The sequence below is a fragment of the Mesoplodon mirus genome (assembly GCF_964341445.2).
Source record: "Mesoplodon mirus genome assembly, chromosome: 3".
NCBI classification, from domain to species: Eukaryota; Metazoa; Chordata; class Mammalia; order Artiodactyla; family Ziphiidae; genus Mesoplodon; species Mesoplodon mirus.
Window position 1 is genome coordinate 188,584,245 of NC_138978.1, and position 19,466 is coordinate 188,603,710.

Below are 19,466 nucleotides of genomic sequence, written 5' to 3' on the forward strand. Positions count from 1 at the left end.
TAGTAAGACAACTGCGATGTGAGACAGTAGAAAACAAATGAAATATAATGGCCTCAAACAGTATAGGCTATGTCACAGGAAATAAGAGTTTTGACTAGGAAAGAGCTGAAAAAAGAAGAATGGAATGAAACAGATGCTAAAATATACCACAAATTGAAGTTTTAATTTTTTCCCTAATTTATATAATTAATATTTAATCTAAACAACAAAGCTTAACTTTATTTTACAAATTTACCATTTGGTAGCCACTATATATATAAAAAGTTATTTTCATTAAAAACCAAACAAAAATTAAAACAGATTCTGCTTTTGCCCTCCAGCAAATTAGGGTTGTTTGTCAAAACTAGAGAAGACATGGCAGAGGGGAAATAAATATCTATAATGCAAACTAGAAAAATATTATAAAGCATATGAAAGTTCAGAATATGAAAAAATATGATTCTTAATTATTCTGGAACTTTTTGCTTTCATGAATTTAATCATGACACTAAATTTACACATATTAATTATTATGGAATGATATATTATTCCTTTATACTAAAAAAATTGGGGCAGATAAATAAAAAATTCAGATAGATTTGTGGTCAACTTGATCAAAATTGTCCAACTTGTTAAATGTACTAAGCTAAATGTACAGCTTGTACTAAATAATTAAATACTTTTATGTGTACATAAGTTAAAACATTCTTTTGAAACCCTAAGAGAGTTTGCTATTTAAAAGAGAGACCTTCCTGAAAATAAAAGTAATATATGAAATCAAACCTCAAATTATTATGAATTATTTACATGTAAATTGTCTTACTGGGTTTTCTTTAATTAAGAGTTTTTGAACATATAGAAATTTAAAAATTAATTGTAAACTTCTCCTAATTTAAATTACCCCAAATCAAATAATTTACATATCAAAAATGCTTCTTGGAAAATTACTGTCAGGCCTAATTTTATCAATAGCTTTTGAAATTTATTTTTGTTCCCTGTGCTATACAGTAGGTCCTTGTTGTTTATATATTTTACATGTAGTAGTTTGTATCTGCTAATGCCAAACTCCTTATTTATCCCTCCCCACTCCTTTCCCCTTTGGTAACCATATATTTGTTTTCTACATCCATGAGTCTCTTTCTGTTTTGTATCATATTTTAGATTCCACAAACAAGTGATATCAGATTATATTTGTCTTCCTCTGTATGGCTCAATTCACTTAGTATGAAAATCTCTAGGTCCATCCATGTTGCTGCAAATGGAATTATTTCATTATTTTTCATAGCTGAGTAATATTCCATCGTATATATACACCACATCTTCTTTATCCATTCATCTGTTGATGAACATTTAGGTTGCTTCCATGTCTTGGCTATTGTAAATAGTGCTGCAATGAACATTGGGGTACACACATCTTTTCGAGTTAGAGTTTCCTCCAGATATACGCCCAGAAGTAGGATTGCTGGATTTTATGGCGACTCTATTTTTAGTTTTTTGAGGAATCTCCATACTGTTCTCCAAAGTGGCTGAGCCAATTTACATTCCTGCCAACAGTGCAAGAGGGTTTCCTTTTCTCCACACCCTCTCCAGAATTTATTATTTGTAGACTTTTTGGTGATGGCCATTCTGACTGGTGTGAGGTGATACCTCAATGTAGTTTTGATTTGCATTTCTCTAATAATTAGCAATGTTGAGCATCTTTTCATGTGCCTGTTGACCATCTGTATGTCTTCTTTGGAGAAGTGTATATTTAGGTCTTCTGCCCATTTTGTGATTGGGTTTTTGTTTTGTTTAGTTTTATTTGTTTTTGAGTTGTATGAGTTGATTGCATATTTTGGAAATTAAACCCTTGCCCGTCTCATAGTTTGCAGATATTTTCTCCCAGTCCATTTGTTGTCTTTATTTTGTTTATGGTTTCCTTTGCTGTGCAAAAGTTTATATATTTCATTAGGTCCAATTTGTTTTTGTTTGTTTGTTTGTTTTTGCTTTTATTTCTATTGCCTTAGGAGACTGGCTTAAGACAACACTGCTACGATTTATGTCACTGTATGTTGTGCCTATGTTCTCTTCTAGGAATTTTATGGTGTCATGTCTTATATTTAAGTCTTTAAGCCATTTTGAGTTTATTTTTGTGTATGGTGTGAGGGAGTGTTCTAACTTCATTGATTTATGTGTGGCTGTCCAGCTTTCCCAGCACCACTTGCCAAAGAGACTGTATTTTCTCCATTGAATATTCTAATATTCTAAGGTATATCCTAATTTTATGAATAGATTTTGAAATTTTAATTTAATGTGTTTTTATAATTTCAGAAATAGAAATGTAGCTCTAAGTTGTGGAGCCTCTTCTCAACATCACCTTCAACACCCTTAAGTAAACTATGTAGCACGAAAACATCACTTGGAGATAGATTTTTAGCTGAAATACTGACCTGTAAGTCAATTTTATCATATTGTTTGTGCATTTTCCTAAATTTGTTGGAAAAAATTCTAAACACCATAATTTTTAAAATCTTTCAAATAATTTTTCTATGTTAGAAAAATGCTAGCAATACAGTACGTTATTTTTTCTTTTAGAAAAATAATAACTTAGCTCTTTTAAATTTTTTAACAGTTACAAAAATTTTACTTTTATTCACTGCATGTAATCTGATATTTAAAACTTAAAGTATTAAGGAAATTTTTGAAAATCCATATACCACATCAGGTAATAGATTGGATTTTTCCCAAAATGTATATTTTGATTTTCTCATCATTGTCAATCACACATTAAAGTTTATTTGACTATTTCAAAAGAAACCTAAAGAATATGTTAGTATGATTATTTTCGATAATTTGAGTCAATTGAATTGAATCTTCTCAAAATAACTGACAATTCTAGACATTATACTTGACATGTTTTTGCACTAATAATTATATTGAGAAATAATATTTGATATAAATGCCATTATGAAATAGTATAGCAGTTAATTATGCTCTATGGGCATTTGAGCTATTCATTTTTGTTTTCAGATGTGTTAATAAAGTTCAATTTACATTCATAATTAGAAGAGGTTAAACACAACCATTTGTTCTATTCCATTTTCTAGAAACTGGCTCAGTTAACGCTATGTGTCCAACTCTTTTGTGTTTTTGCAAGAATTAGCATGATACAAGAAGGCATGCTTATGCAGATTTAATTATATTTTTGCTGTTATCAGATAATGATTTTATTTGACTTTATTTTTAAACAAAACACTGTCTCCTAAATTCTGTGAATCAAGGGACATCTTCATACAACATTTTGCCAAGAAATTAAATGCCCACTACACGGCACTTAAAAACCCAAGGTGTTTTTATCTAATCAAAGAAATTGTAGACTTGCTACCCTTCATGTGAATCTTTAAAATATAAAAGCAATGCACTGAACCTTTAGAGATTTAGTAAATAAGTTAAGCTTTTGAATTCAAATATCTACAGAATCACTTTGCATTGAGTTATTTATTCAAATATAAAGGATTTCAGTAGCTGAATGCCCTTGGATTCCGTTTACACACCCACTACCCTCACCATTCAGTCCCTCTTACCCTGTTAACTCACATCTAAGCAATTAAAATCTTATAATTGTGGGGAGACATCTTTTATCTGTGTAGGGATACATTTGATAACTAAGGAAAATAAAAGATACTCTCCCCACGAAATTACACAGGAGCATAAAAGTGTGCATGAAATTCAAGGGCCATGTCAACCTGCTGGAGTATTTTTCCTGGAGCTTTCACAGTAGCCCAGGCTGCAGCTGACCCTGGGCCAGATAACCACTGGTCATTTAAAACTATAACTGCCTCAGGTGAGAACTCCATCCAGGCCTAAATTTAATCCTGAAAAGTCTGATCTCCCTCCCCTCTTTCCCACTCCCTACTACCTCACCTTTGCCTGCCCTATGTACTTCCAGGATTATTTTCTTAGTCATGTTGCTGCCAGTACACATACCTCATTCCCTTTTTTTTTCCCCTTAGTTATGCACAAGATATGTGTACTTCTCTTTACAACCCATCTCTGTATCATTCCCATACTGTTCTCTGTTTCCTCTCCTTGATCTAAAGTTCCACTTTTCCTTCCTATTCCCAGCCCCACTACACACACTTTAAAATACTTCCATTATGTGCTCTAGAACTCCCTTCCAAGACTAATGGGCTCCAGCATTTTCTGGAGTCCTTTCACGGTGAGGCTGTTCACTCTCCCACATTCCAGTTTACTCCTTTGTCTTCCCCAGAGCTGTTCTTAGATCACTCTTTTATGAAAGTCACTTCCCCTTCAGGGCTGGCTCATTTCTACCACACATGAAGCTTTATCATCTCCAGTTGTATCATCAGGGTCTAAGAATAATGCCTGTACACAACAGCCTGCACCATTAAAACATGTGTCTTTTGTGATACATACTTCTCTTGTGGGAGAAAAGAGTATGTACAAATATCCATTAAGTTTTGACATGAACTGTGAATGAATATTTCTTACTCAGTATGGATAGAAAAAGTCTACTGTATAATTCTACTTGGCACTGAGCAAAAAAATCAATAGCTGTATAATAAACATATTTACTACAAGGATGTCTTCTATTAGAAAATACACTTTAAGTTTCTGTTTATATCATTGAAATTGATTTCTGAAAAAGCCTATTTCTTCTCAGCAACCTCAAGCTAAATACCTAAAACACTATCCTACCTTACAACATTTTTAAATTAACTACAACATCTGTGTTCATGCTGGCTACATTTTATCTATTCAGCATAAATATTATTTATACACTTGATTAGTCAATATAACATAAGTCCTACAGTCAGAGGTAGACTAACTATAATTGTATAATCTATATCTACAGAAGTCTTTTTCTTAACCTCATCTACTAGCAGTATTGAAGATGGGCAGTTATGGTTTGTGTAACCCTTAAGCTAAAGATATTTTCTTTCTTTTTTTTTTATTGGGGTATACTTGTTTTACAATGTTGTGTTAGTTTCTACCATACACCGAAGTGGAGTTCCCTGTGCTATACAGCAGGTTCTTATTAGTTATCTATTTTATACATATTAGTGTATATACATCAATCCCAGTCTCCCAGTTCATCCCACCTCACCCCCCACCGCTTCCCCCTTGGTGTCCATATGTTTGTTCTCTACATCTGTGTCTCTATATAGCTAAAAATATTTTCATGTCATCTTTTATTCTCTCTGGGACAGTCTTGGACAAAAGATGTACCTTGGGCTAATTTTTCTTAGCATTCTCAACATATCAACATACTAACTTTTCAATTAACTGAAAAAAATACACACATTAATTTTAATCTCATAAAGCAATAAAATGATATATTTAATGAGTGCTTTTTACATTAATTATGAAATGTTACATTTGAAACACTCGGAAATGCTCTTTATGTTTTATTTTGCTCTTATTAACTTAGTCCAGAATCACACAATCACATGTGCCAACTCTTTGGTCTGTTAGTTTTGCAGTGGCCACTGGCCAAACACAATAACATGCTGATCTAAACTGCCAGAGAAATATGTCAAAACATCTACTGTTTTGGAAACCACTGCCTTTCTCTCTCTGTCTCTGTCTCTCTGTCTCTGTCTCTCTCTCTTTCTCTCCCTTCATTTCTTCTGAAAATTAAAGGTATCTTATTCTCCCATGCTTTCAGTTTTTGTAAAGTCAACCTTAGTTGTTTCAAAGGTAAAGGATTTTAGTGAACATACAGTTTATCCAGTAGTTCTAGATTATGGTGTATCTTGACTTCTAGAAACTTATAAACAAATACTTGTACTTCTTAACTGTGTCTTAAAAACATGGGGGGCAGGGAATACTCCTTGGACCAGACTTAATGATTTTTGTGTCACTGACCCACTTTGAACCTAATAGAGCTCCTTCTCAGGAATGCACACAATAAAATATGAAGTTTTACAAAATAAATCAGTGTTATTAAAACAAAGTTTCATCTACGTACACGTTGTGAGGGAGTCTGTGTACCCGAGGATAAACTGACACTACTCAAGTGTATTTCAATTAATGTTCTGACATGAAACACCTTGACCCAATCATCAAGTTAACAAAATTACATGAAAATATATACAATTTCATGTTAAATGTACTGCAACACTTAAAGCAAAAGGACACATTAAATTATTTTTCAGGACACAATTGTTTAAATCAGTGAGACATGAACATATATAGACATGGATTTTAGAGACAGAGAACAAAATGGTATGACATAATTCTAGGGTAAACATACTCATACCTTTATGGCAGTGGATGCAATCTGAATGTGGTGAAGTCTCCGAAGGGTGCTGTCCCTGTCAATGAAATAGGAAGCAGCTAGTTGATGTAGCGTCTCCAGAGTGACCGAGGAGCTGTTGGTGCTGGGATCACTTCCTTCAGATCGTTTGCTCAGCTTCCGCTTGTCCACAAAAATTGTGAGTGACTCCTCTCCTGCATTAAAATATTTTACATTATTCCATTTCCCACTTCAAATCAATTTTTTCAACTACCTGCAGGTGAGGAAGCCTACATTACAGTCATAATGAAACAAAAGAGTGATAAACAACAAACAGGCAGGGAGTTTTACTTTTCTTTTGTTCACAAAGATTTCCCATATACCTAGAAAAGTACCCGGGATGTTGATGGTTGTGAATACATATTTCGTAAATATTAAACAGCAAGCTTTTGCAGAACACGTTCTCTAGATTTTATTGACTTTCTCATACAGTTTAGCTTACCTAACACTCGTTGGGTCTCAAAGCAAATTAAGATAGGAAAATATGTAAAACAAACTCAACCTTTACTACAGATCAGCATGGTAAATGGAAACATGACCAAGCATGTTACAAAACATTAGCTGTTTTCAATTGTACCTTTAAAACGCAGAGAAAACATACATGCATATATAGTAATATAAATATTTATGTATTAAATTCAGAGGTTTCCTACACATGGCATTAAACATTAAAATATTGTGTGTTAATAAGCTCTATGGAAATCACTAACCTCCATAAGAAGCTTTAGGTACTTGACAATGGATCCTCTAAGGTGAAATTTAAAGCAAATTACAATTAAGCTGCAATTTTCAATGTTTGAATATTGACAAAAAAGTGTCAATGCCATTCAAGTCTAACATTAAAAACTTGCCATCCTCAGACTTCCAGATTCTTAGATATTCAACTAGCATATAATTGTCAAACTTGAAGCTTGTTCTCATTCTTACAGAAACCCATCTGTTTAGGTGGCATTATGCCCACTGACAATTTGTCAAGCCAGTTTTCTAAAAGACCAAACAAGATTTTCTAGCAGAAGAATAGCTTGCATTTCTTCTCCAAATTAAAAATAATACCAATTTTAAAATGCCACAGCCTAACTGACCATCCAATTCTAAGTGACAGTTCATACTTCTCTGCAAGAGATCAGGTGAATTGGTATCAGAAATAAGGTGTCAACAATGTTATTTCGGAAAGCTGCATTCTCAGTTTGTATTTGGACATCAATATGCAAGCTGGAAATGAAGCAGACTAACTAGAATTGCTGAAGGAAAAAAAAACTCTCAAAAATATGAATGAGTGGGTCAAGTTATCAACAGTGTTAAGTCACGTACATGATAAACAGCTTTCGGTGAGAACATCTGAAAGCAAAAAGGGAATATATATGTCAAATACTATAAAAAAAATAATCCACGCTAATAATTTACCCCCAAAGGAGAGGATGAACTGGTGTGGAAATCTGAGTGAATACATTCTCAGAAAGATCACTGAATCTGAGAAATTCACCCATGTGCCCAAACAAACATCTTGTACATGGAGACAGAAAGAACAGCGTTGTGATAGTCTAAGAATTTATAATGCAGCTCAATGACACATGCAAGTGCTATGGTCTGAATGTTTGTGTCTCCCAAAATTCATATGTTGAAATTCTGTCCTTTTAAGGTGATGGTATTAGGAGATGGGGCTTGTGGGAGGTGTCTGGGTCATGAGGGCAGAGCCGTCAAGAATGGAATTAGTTCCTTTGTAAAGGAGGCTCCAAAGAGATTCCTTGTCCCTTCTGCCATGTGAAGATACAAGGAAAAATCTGTGACCTGGAAGAGAGCCCTCACCCAACCATGCTGGCATTCTAATCTCAAACTTCCAGCCCCCAGAACTGTGCAGTTTATAAGCTACCTTATCTGTGGCATTTTGCTATAGCAGCCCTAACAGACTATGAGATCAAGAGATGTATCTTCTTAAGTAAGGTTAAAAACAAAATGATAATGATATCTTGGTGAATGTAAATAAAAAAGGAAGCAAAGTTAATGATCTCTTCAGGACAAAATTATTAAATGAGAAAATGAAATAGACTGAATAGTGTTGAAGACTAAAACTTGCAAAACTGCTTTAATTGCAGCACTTTTCATAAAGCAGAATATACAGAAGATATAGGTTAAAATATACATAAACTACCAGTATTACAAGACTCCAGCACACACTTCCTAGACCTAGATAGACCCAGTGAGGGTAAAAATGTAATGAGATAGACACAACCTACTTAATAAGGTAGATCTTATAGGTAAATATTAAACTTTATATCAATAAAGAGGAAATGAAAGCTCTTTTCAAGAGTACACAGAACATTTAGAAAAATTGGCAATATATTTTGTTAAAAAAATCCTTAGTAAATTCTAAAAATTTGAAAAAAAAATCATTTGATTAAGACTTTCTCCTTGACCAAACGCTAGACAGGCTCCTATGAGCTTGTTTCTTGGGCATGTTCTCAAGAGCCCAGTTTTAGGAAGAATCCTGTCAAGTCACTTTGGCAAGGATCCCCTACCCTGGACATATGACCATCTTTAACATCTGACCAAATTCCTCATCCCCTACCATCTCCCTGGTGATATTTGATAACCCTGCTCTGCTTTCAGCAAGAATCATGTTAGGTCTCTTTAGCAAGAATTATCCTACCCTCTTTGTAATTTTCCATCCACTAATCCGCCTACTCTGCTCATTGCCAATAAATTCCCACTTTTCCTGGTTCTGTTCAAAATTGAGCTCAGTCTCTTTCCCCTCCTGTAAAACTCCAATGCAGGAGACCCCCTGAATAAAATCTGCCTTACTGTTCTTTAACAAATGTCAGAATATTGTTTCTTTAACACATTTACTGACTACAATATAGTACAATTAAAAATTGATAGAAACATTTTAAAAAATTCACATGGATAAATTTTCTATTATGTAATTCTTGAATAATAGGATACGTGAAAGCAAAATGACAAATTTTCTAAGAAAACCTGAGGAAAACGGTATATAATACAATCTAAGGGACATGGCTAAAGCAGTACTCAAATAAATATTCACAGCATTAAATATGTACTTTATGTAGATTATGAAAATATTTGAGATAGCCATATAACTCTAAAACTAAAAAAATGACAAAAATAAGCTTCTAGAAATTAAAAAGAACTAAAAGGAAGAAAACTAGTGTTAATGAGTTTAAAAAAAAACCAGAAGAAAAGTAGGAATAATAAATTGAAAAACAGCTTCCTTTGAAGGGAAGAAAAAAAACAAATACACCAACTCATCAACCTACCTTTTTTAACAGAGAAAGAAAATTAAATAATAAAATAACAAAGTAAAGTAAACATATTATTTAAAAATAAAATTATTTTGCAAAGCTTTTGCAGATAAGTTTAGGTGTCATACAACACCTCCACAAAATTTAAAAAAAAAAAAATCAATAGGCCAAGATGGTTTCACAGGAGAGTTCAGACAAAACTCTAAAGATCAAAAAATCTGATACTATTTACTTAAAATGTTTGCAGAGGATATGAAATGAAGGAAAACTTTTAATTACTTGTTGTAAATTGAGTAAAACATTGACATAAATATCTGGGAAAGATCACACAACGACAAAAACAACAACAAACATTATTACAACTTATTATTAGTGATGCAAAATAATAAATAAAGCAATAGTAAACAGTAACGCACAGTAAGTTTTAAAAATGTATATCTCAAAAAGAATAATTCTAGGAGGGCAAGGGTCATTTGATATTAGGAAATCATTAATATAATTCAGCATATTAACACATCTAGAAAGAAAAACCTTGATGTCCATTAATGCCTCAAATGCATTTGATGAATATTTATACCTATTGCTGGGTAATTTTCAGTAAGCTAGGAGTCAGTGGAAAATTCCTTAAAAGGATAAAATATGTGATTGTCAACCTAAAACCAACTGTCTTACTTAATCAGAAGACTCAGAAGTCATTCCCATTAAAATAATAACCTGACAAACAAACCCACAACTGGTACTATTTTCTGACATGATATTAAATATATTAAAATGTAAATATAGAAGAGAATAAAATTAGAGTAATAGTTTTTTAAGAACTTAAAATTATCTCTTTTTACAGATAACATGATTATTCATCTGGAAAACTCAAGAAAATCAATGGACAAACTACTATGCAGAGTAACAGAATTTAGTAACTGCAGAAAATAATAAAAACTTTACTAACTCAACAAATTGAAATATACAAATAATACTTCATTAGAGGTAATAATGGATTAGCATATACCATTTAAAATACCAATAAAAATTCAATACATATATGAAAAATTATATGCCACCCCTGAAATAACAAAAGTAAACTGAAAATGGCATGGTACTTTGTTTCAAATAGGAATATTTAAATTAAAATATATCAATTTTACTTAGATTAATGTATAACTTTAATGCAAACATCATTTCATGTTTATTATACATTTTTTTAGGTAAAAATTAGTCAAAGAAAAGTCACCAGAAGCTTTCCAAAAAATAGGCAACAGTGAGGATGCCTTGCTACGTATGAATACCTATTGTAAAATGTGTATAATTTAGACAGTGTAGTACAGAAGCATGAATAGACAGACCACTCAAACAGGAAAATTAAAAAAAAAAAAAAACGGTATATATGAAAATTTAGTACATGATAAGGATGGACTATTAATTCAATTGGGGAAAGGTGGACCTTCTAATAAATGACACTTTGACATCAGAATAGTCATTTGCAAAGTAAAGGATATGATTGTATATGAGGAGATATTGCAAACAAACTGGAGACATGAATATTTAATAAGATGAAACTACTCAACTAGAAAAAAAAAAGAATGAAAATGCATGAGTGGGAAAAGCATTCCTATCACTAAACGTCTGAAAGTAATAAAATAAAAGATAGATGAATTAGACCATATAAAAAGAGATTTTTTTTTCCTAGCACAGAATCACCCTAAGTACACTTTGCATTGGGAAGAGATGTTTGCAACTTACATAAGGGACAAATGGCTAATACCTCTAACATTCCAAAAACTCCTAAAACTCAATGAAAAAAAGAAATAAGGTTCGGGCATAAAAAATAGGAAAATAGTATTTAGATAAGAAGAGACAAAATGGCCCATATAAATTTGGAAAGGATTTCAATCTGTCATAGTATAATAAATGCAAACTAAAAATATATTGATATATCACGTAGCTATTATGGAATTTGCCAAAATTCAAAAATTTGACAACTTTGTCAAAGCTGTTGGCATACTAGAAGGAAACAGGCCCTATGATATACTGCTGCTGGAGTGCAAAATGATAAAACTATGAAGAGAAATTTGGCAATAGTTAGCAATAATTGACTCTGCAATCCTACTTTTAAGAATCTATCCCAATTCTCAGAAATGCACAACCTGCCTAAACTGAAACAGGAAGAAACAGAAAATATGAACAGACCAATCACAAGCACTGAAGTTGAAACTGTGATTAAAAATCTTCCATCAAACAAAAGCCCAGGACCAGATGGCTTCACAGGCGAATTCTATCAAACATTTAGAGAAGAGCTAACACCTATCCTTCTCAAACTCTTCCAAAATATAGCAGAGGGAGGAACACTCCCAAACTCAATCTACGAGGCCACCATCGCCTTGATACCAAAACCAGGCAAGGATGTCACAAAGAAAGAAAACTACAGGCCAATATCACTGATGAACATAGATGCAAAAATCCTCAACAAAATACTAGCAAACAGAATCCAACAGCACATTAAAAGGATCATACAACATGATCAAGTGGGGTTTATTCCAGGAATGCAAGGATTCTTCAATATATGCAAATCAATCAACGTGATACACCATACTAACAAATTGAAGGAGAAAAACCATAAGATCATCTCAATAGATGCAGAGAAAGCTTTCGACAAAATTCAACACCCATTTATAATAAAAACCCTGCAGAAAGTAGGCATAGAGGGAACTTTCCTCAACATAATAAAGGCCATGTATGACAAACCCACAGCCAACATCATCCTCAATGGTGAAAAACTGAAACCATTTCCACTAAGATCAGGAACAAGACAAGGTTGCCCACTCTCACCACTCTTATTCAACCTAGTTTTGGAAGTTTTAGCCACAGCAATCAGAGAAGAAAAGGAAATAAAAGGAATCCAAATCAGAAAAGAAGAAGTAAAGCTGTCATTGTTTGCAGATGACATGATACTATACATAGAGAATCCTAAAGATGCTACCAGAAAACTACTAGAGCTAATCAATGAATTTGGTAAAGTAGCAGGATACAAAATTAATGCATAGAAAGCGCTGGCATTCCTATACACTAATGATGAAAAATCTGAAAGTGAAATTAAGAAAACACTCCCATTTACCACTGCAACAAAAAGAATAAAATATCTAGGAATAAACCTACCTAAGGAGACAAAAGACCTATATGCAGAAAATTATAAGACACTGATGAATGAAATTAAAGAGAATACAAATAGATGGAGAGATATACCATGTCCTTGGATTGGAAGAATCAACATTGTGAAAATGACTCTGCTCTCCAAAGCAATCTACACATTCAGTGCAATCCCTATCAAACTACCACTGGCATTTTTCAAAGCACTACAACAAAAAATTTCATAATTTGTATGGAAACACAAAAGACCCCGAATAGCCAAAGCAATCTTGAGAAAGAAAACTGGAGCTGGAGGAATCAGGCTCCCTGACTTCAGACTATACTACAAAGCTACAGTAATCAAGACAGTATGGTACTGGCACAAAAACAGAAATATAGATCAATGGAACAGGACAGAAAGCCCAGAGATAAATCCACACACATATGGTCACCTTATCTTTGATAAAGGAGGCAAGAATATACAGTGGAGAAAAGACAGCCTCTTCAATAAGTGGTGCTGGGAAAACTGGACAGGTACATGTAAAAGTATGAAATTAGAACACTCCCTAACACCATACACAAAAATAAACTCAAAATGGATTAAAGACCTAAATGTAAGGCCAGACAAATGTAAGTCCATCAAACTCTTAGATGGACTTTTTTATAAGAAAGTGTATGATACAAATATATGGATGGATTTATTTTTATTTGGGGGGGGGAAACACTGGAAGGATTAACCAAAATCTTTTATCTATATTTACAGAGTGGAAGTAACACTTTGGGAAGAAAGACTTCTCTGAATATACTTTGTTAAAGTTTTTTAAACACTGGAAAGATTTTTTAAAATATTTTATTTATTGTAAAAATCAATTAAATCAAATAGAAAAAAAATCAATCTCTAAGAATTAAGAACAGAAACCAATGTTTCTAAATGCTTATTGTTTAGAGAAGTAATTATTTTAAGTGACTTACAAATAGAGTACTTTAAATGTAAATCCATTTTTGGAATATATTCTGAGGACAAAATATGTAAAAAGAATCAGAAAACTTCATTCTGTAATCTATTGTAGGTAGGGATATTAGTAGTTGTAGTACAGTTTTATATAGTTTGTATGGTTACATATGGGTGTATGGGCACTCACTGTACAAGTCTCTCTACTTTGAGTGTGTTTGAAAATTTCATTTGAAAAAAATATCATGGCATAAGTGTTTATGTTTGGCCCACATTTAAAATATGTTTAGTCATAATAAAATTTTCTTAAGTAATTAGTAAACTCATGACTTTAATGTTATGACTAAAATAAAATTCTAAATGATTTGACAGTTTCAGATGATTCCATTTGTAAAATACATCTAAATCCAAGCTCAGCCTCAGTGCATCCGTAATGTTTTCTACAGATTCCTGTATTTAGAAGGACACTTACTGTAATCTTTACTTCAATTCAGCAATACACAAATGAAGTTCAAAACACTGGTTCAACTGATTATTGGACATTACTTTTGCCTCTGGAGAGGCATGAAAGCCATGTAAATACGTGAAGAGAATCATCTTCACTATGTCTCTCGTGCATTGTAGTGATTTTCCCATTACTAGAGGTGTCCAACATTAATTATATGTCATAGAGCAGAAGAGATAATTAGACCACTATAATGGATTCTTTCACTGGATTATGAGGTTCTGTATGAAAAAAAATGTAGAATTAATTATTATGGTTTAAGTGTAAGTGTACCAACTACTGGTACCAAACAGATTCAGGTTCTAATGCTAGCTTCTACTTAGTAATTGAATGATCTTGAATATATAATTTATGATTCTGTTTCCTCTTACATGAGTATAGTAATTTCTTCTTCAAAGCATGTCTATAAGCATGAAACAGATAATATCTGTAAAGGACTTACCACATGACTAGAATTCAGAAGTTGCTAGTATACATTTTTTTATTCATCACAATTCCTTAGAATTGCATAAAGCAACTCATTCCATATCTGGGCATTTCTAGTAATTTTAGCTATTTTGTCTTATTTGTGAGGAACAGAAGACTGTCCTACTTCTTTAATGATCTCCTTCTTTTATAAACTTATTAACTCTAGTCCTAGTTTGCATTCACATACAGAGAGTAAAGATCTCCCAAAATAGTCCATTATATACTATATCCCCCTAATCCCCCTATATGTCTTCACTCTTCAGGTGAAATATGCTATACCATTAATTCTTCTTAATAGGACCTCTATTGAGTCCTACCTCACCCAAAAAGGGAGAATAGCATATGCTAATTTTAAAAAGCAAATGAAATCTTACACCTGCAAGAATTAGAAAAAGAAGAATAAATAAAACCCAAAGTTAGTAAAAGGAAAGAAATAAAAAAAGATCAGAGCAGAAATAGAGACTAAAAAAAAAAAATAGGAAATATCAGTGAAACTAAAAGCTGCTTCTTTGAAAAGGTAAACAAAATTGACAAACCTTTAGCTAGACCCATCAAGAAAAAAAGGGATGGAATTTCCTGGTGGTCCAGTGGTTAGGACTCTGGATTTTCACTGCAGAGGGCGTGAGTTCAGTCCCTGGTTGGGGAACTAAGATCCTGCAAGCTGCATGGCACAGTCAAAAAAGGAAAAAAAAAAGAAAGAAAAGAAAAAAAGGGAGAGGGCCCAAATAAATAAAATCAGAAATCAAAAAGAAATTACAACCAACACCACAGGAATACAAAAGATTATGAGACCATTATGAACAACTATAGGCCAATTAAATGGACGACCCAGAAGAAATGGACAAATTCTTAGAAAGGTACAATCTCTCAAGACTGAACCAGGAAGAAACAGAAAAGAAGAAGAGACCAATTACCCGTACTGAAATTGAATCAGTACTGAACCGGAAGAAACAGAAAATAAGAACAGACCAATTACCAGTACTGAAATTAAAACATCCCAACAAACAAAAGTCCAGGGCCAGATGGCTTCACAGGTGAATTCTACCAAACATTTAGAGAAGAGTTAAGACCTATCCTTCTGAAACTACTCCAAAAAACTGCAGAGGAAAGAATACTTCTGAACTCATTCTATGAGGCCAGTGTCACCTGATACCAAAACTGGACAACAATATCACACACACAAAAAAGAAAATTACAGGCCAATATCACTGATGAAAAAATCTTCAACAAAATACTAGCAAACTGAATCCAACAATACATTAAAAGGGTCATAAACCATGATCAAGTGACATTTATCCCAGGGATGCAAGGATTTTTCAATATCCCCATATCAATCAATGTGATATAACACATTAACAAAGTAAGAATAAAAAATAATATGATCACCTCAATAGGTGCAGAAAAAGCTTTTGACAAAATTCAACATCCATTCATGATAAAAACTCTCCAGAAAATGGACATAGAGGGAACATACCTCAACATAATAAAGGCCATACATGACAAACCCACAGCAAACATCATATTCAATGGCGAAAAGATGAAAGCATTTCCTCTAATATCAGGAATAAAACAAGGATACCCACTCCTGACCCTTTCATATAACACAGTATTGGAAGTTCTAGCCACAGCAATCAGACAACGAAAAGGAGTAAAAGGAATCCAAATTTGAAAGGAAGAAGTAAAACTGTCACTGTTTGCCAATGACAGGACACTATACACAGAAAATCCTAAAGAAGCTACCAGAAAACTACTAGACCTCATCAATGAATTCAGGAAAGTTTCAGAATACAGAAATCTGTTGCACTTCTATAAACTAACAATGAACTATCAGAAAGGGAAATTAAGAAAATAATCCCATTTACCATCACATCGAAAAGAACACAATATCTAAGAATAAACCTACCTGAGGAGGTAAAAGACCTTTACTTGGAAAACTATGACACTGGTGAAAGAAACTGAAGATGACACAAACAGATGAAAAGATATACTATGTTCATAGATTGGAAAAATTAATATTGTAAAAATGACCATACTACCCAAGGCTATTTACAGATTCAATGCAATCCCTATTATAATACCAAGGGCATTTTTCACAGAAGTAGAACTAATTTTAAAATTTGTATAGAAACAGAAAAGACCCAAACAGCAAAACAATCTTGAGAAAGATGAACAGAGCTGGAGTAATCACACTCCCTAACTTCAGACTACACTATAAAAGTACGTACTCAAAACATTATGTTACTGGCATAAAAAAAGACACACAGATCAATGGAAGAGTATAGAGAGCCCATAAATAAACCCACTCACTTATGGTCAATTAATCTATGACAAAGGAAGCAAGAATACAGAATGGAGAAAAGACAGTGTCTTCGATAAGTGGTACTGGGAAAACTAGACAGCTGCATGTAAAAGAATGAAATTAGAAGACTTTCTTACCCCATATACAAAAATAAACTCAAAATGGATTAAAGACCTAAATGCAACACTGGAAACCATAAAATTCCTAGAGGAAAACATAGGCAGAATACTCTTTGACATAAATTGTAGCAACATTTTTTATGGATCTGTCTCTTAAAGCAAAGGAAATAAAAGCAAAAATAAACAAATGAGGCCTACTTAAATTTAAAAGTTTTTGCACTGCAAAGGAAAGCACTGACAAAACAAAAAGAAAAACTACTAAATGGGAGAAAATATTTGCAAATTATATGACAAATAAGGGGGCTATTATCCAAAATATATAAACAGTTCATACAACTCAAGATCAAAAAAACAAACAACTGGATTAAAAAACGGACAAAAGGCCTGAATAGACATTTTTCCAAAGAGCACATGCAGATGGCCAACAAGCACGTGAGAAGATACTCAACATCACTAGTAATCAGGGAAATGCAAATCAAATCCACCATGAGATATTACCTCACACCTGCAAGAATGGCTACCATCAAAAAGAACACAAATAACAAATATCGATGAGGATATGGAGAAAAGGGAACTCTCATACACTCACGGTGGGAATGTAAACTGGTGCAGTCACTGTGGAAAACAGGCTTCTCAAAAAACTAAAAATAGAATTACTGTATGACCCAGCAAAATTCCACTACTGGGTATATATCCATAAAAACCAAAAACACTAACTGGAAAAGATACATGCACCCCAATGTTCATAGCAGCATTATTTACAATTACAAATATATGGAAGCAACCTAAGTGTCCATCAACAGATGAATGGATAAAGAAGATGTGATATATATACACAATGGAATTCTACTCAGCCATAAAATGAAGGAAATTTTGCCATTTGCAGCCACATGGATAAACTTGGAGGTTATTATGCTAAGTGAAATAAGTCAGACAGAGAAAGACAAATACTGTATAATATCATCTATATGTGCAATCTAAAAACTACAACAAACTAGTGAACAATACAAAAAAGAAGCAAACTCACAGATACAGAGAACAAGCTAGTGGTTACCAGAGGGGAGAGGGGAAAAGGGAGGAGTGGTATAAGGGTTAGGGATAAAAAAAATAAAAAGCAAATTCAAACTAATTTGATTTAAGAATATTTTACAAATGTTAGATTGTCTCATGACACAACTGGAAAATGACACAAAATAAGAGCTAGGGATTAACTATTTCAGAGTGTTTCTCATTATAAGAATATGAAGGAGAAGACAAACATTAATATATGTTTCAGCAATCAAAGATGAAGGTAGGAAAATGATGGCCCGTGAACATCATCATGAATATTTGAAGTTTTCATTCTCTATCTATTGGAGATTTTTGAAATATTTCTTTTATTTTTCACAGAGCTCACATTTGCTTGTAAGGTACAGGTAAATGTCTTTAGCATTCTATGCTGAGAATAAATATATGTTATAGACAACAGGGAAAATCAAACAGAAAAACTTCATTGTAAATCTTAATACACTTTTATTATTAATGTTGCTGTTTATTTTTTAATTTGATAAAATTTAATGATATATTGAGGTAAAGGAAAGCATGAGTTTTGGAGTCAGGTGTATGGGAGGCCTTATCCTCATAGCCCACAGCCCCACTATCGGTTGGCTGTAGGACTTTGTTAAAGTCACACATAACCTTAGCATTCCCATCTCTAAAACAGAGGCAATATCCCACTCTCAACTGTTAGAGAAGATTAAACAATACAGTTCCTCTTTAGAGTCTGGCACAACACGTTTGCTGTGTACAATAAATGTTGATTTCCTCTCCTTTCCTTTTTTATTAGGGCCTAACAGGAAATGATGAGCTTTTAAATTTTCATAAGTTAGAATTTCATAGATATTAAATTTCACCACAGAAACCTGATCTTAGTCAAAATTGTTTTCTAGTGGAACTTTTAATCAGGATGTATAGGATTACTAAAGATAATAGTTGGTTATCCTTCCAATAAGCAGATAAAGAGAAGCCATTCATAAATTGCTTGTGGTTCTTCTCCACAATGGAACATTATTCCATGTATGCAAAAGCTTTCACTGCAGTCAAGCATGTAAGGCAGTTTAAATCTGCAGTTTAAATTATCATAATTGTTCTTTTATGAATGCTTTGTTTTAAACCCTTACTTACAACAGACCAGACAACTAGGTGATGTAAGCTGGCTAGTTTATGCCACATTCCAAGTTTTGTAAATCATGGATTGTTAAATATCTAAGATATTCTGACAAGGCCATTCAGTCTAGATGGAAAATAAGGCTACTTCTTTCCTCCAAGAGATCTGCTTTTCAAATTATACACAACTACCATCTTTTGTGATATTCATGGTCTTTACCTTCTTTGAGACTTTCATAGTCATCTTAAGAAAGAAGAATGCATTCTCAACTTCAATTGCAAATCTCTCTCAATATAAAAATATTCAGATTTGAAAACTGAGAT

The 19,466-nt window shown here is 33.0% G+C and overlaps 1 protein-coding gene across 3 annotated transcripts in view; it reads right to left on the minus strand.

Annotated features, from left to right (window-relative positions):
* BRINP3 (BMP/retinoic acid inducible neural specific 3) overlaps positions 1–19,466 on the minus strand; it is a gene marked incomplete at its 5' end in the record, with an annotated part of 413,860 nt that overhangs the window by 189,498 nt on the left and 204,896 nt on the right. For all 3 annotated transcript variants that reach the window (XM_082615798.1, XM_082615797.1, XM_082615799.1), the window contains one exon: positions 6,242–6,432. In XM_082615798.1, the coding sequence (XP_082471924.1) occupies positions 6,242–6,432 (191 nt within the window). The remainder of the gene's footprint in view (positions 1–6,241; positions 6,433–19,466) is intronic.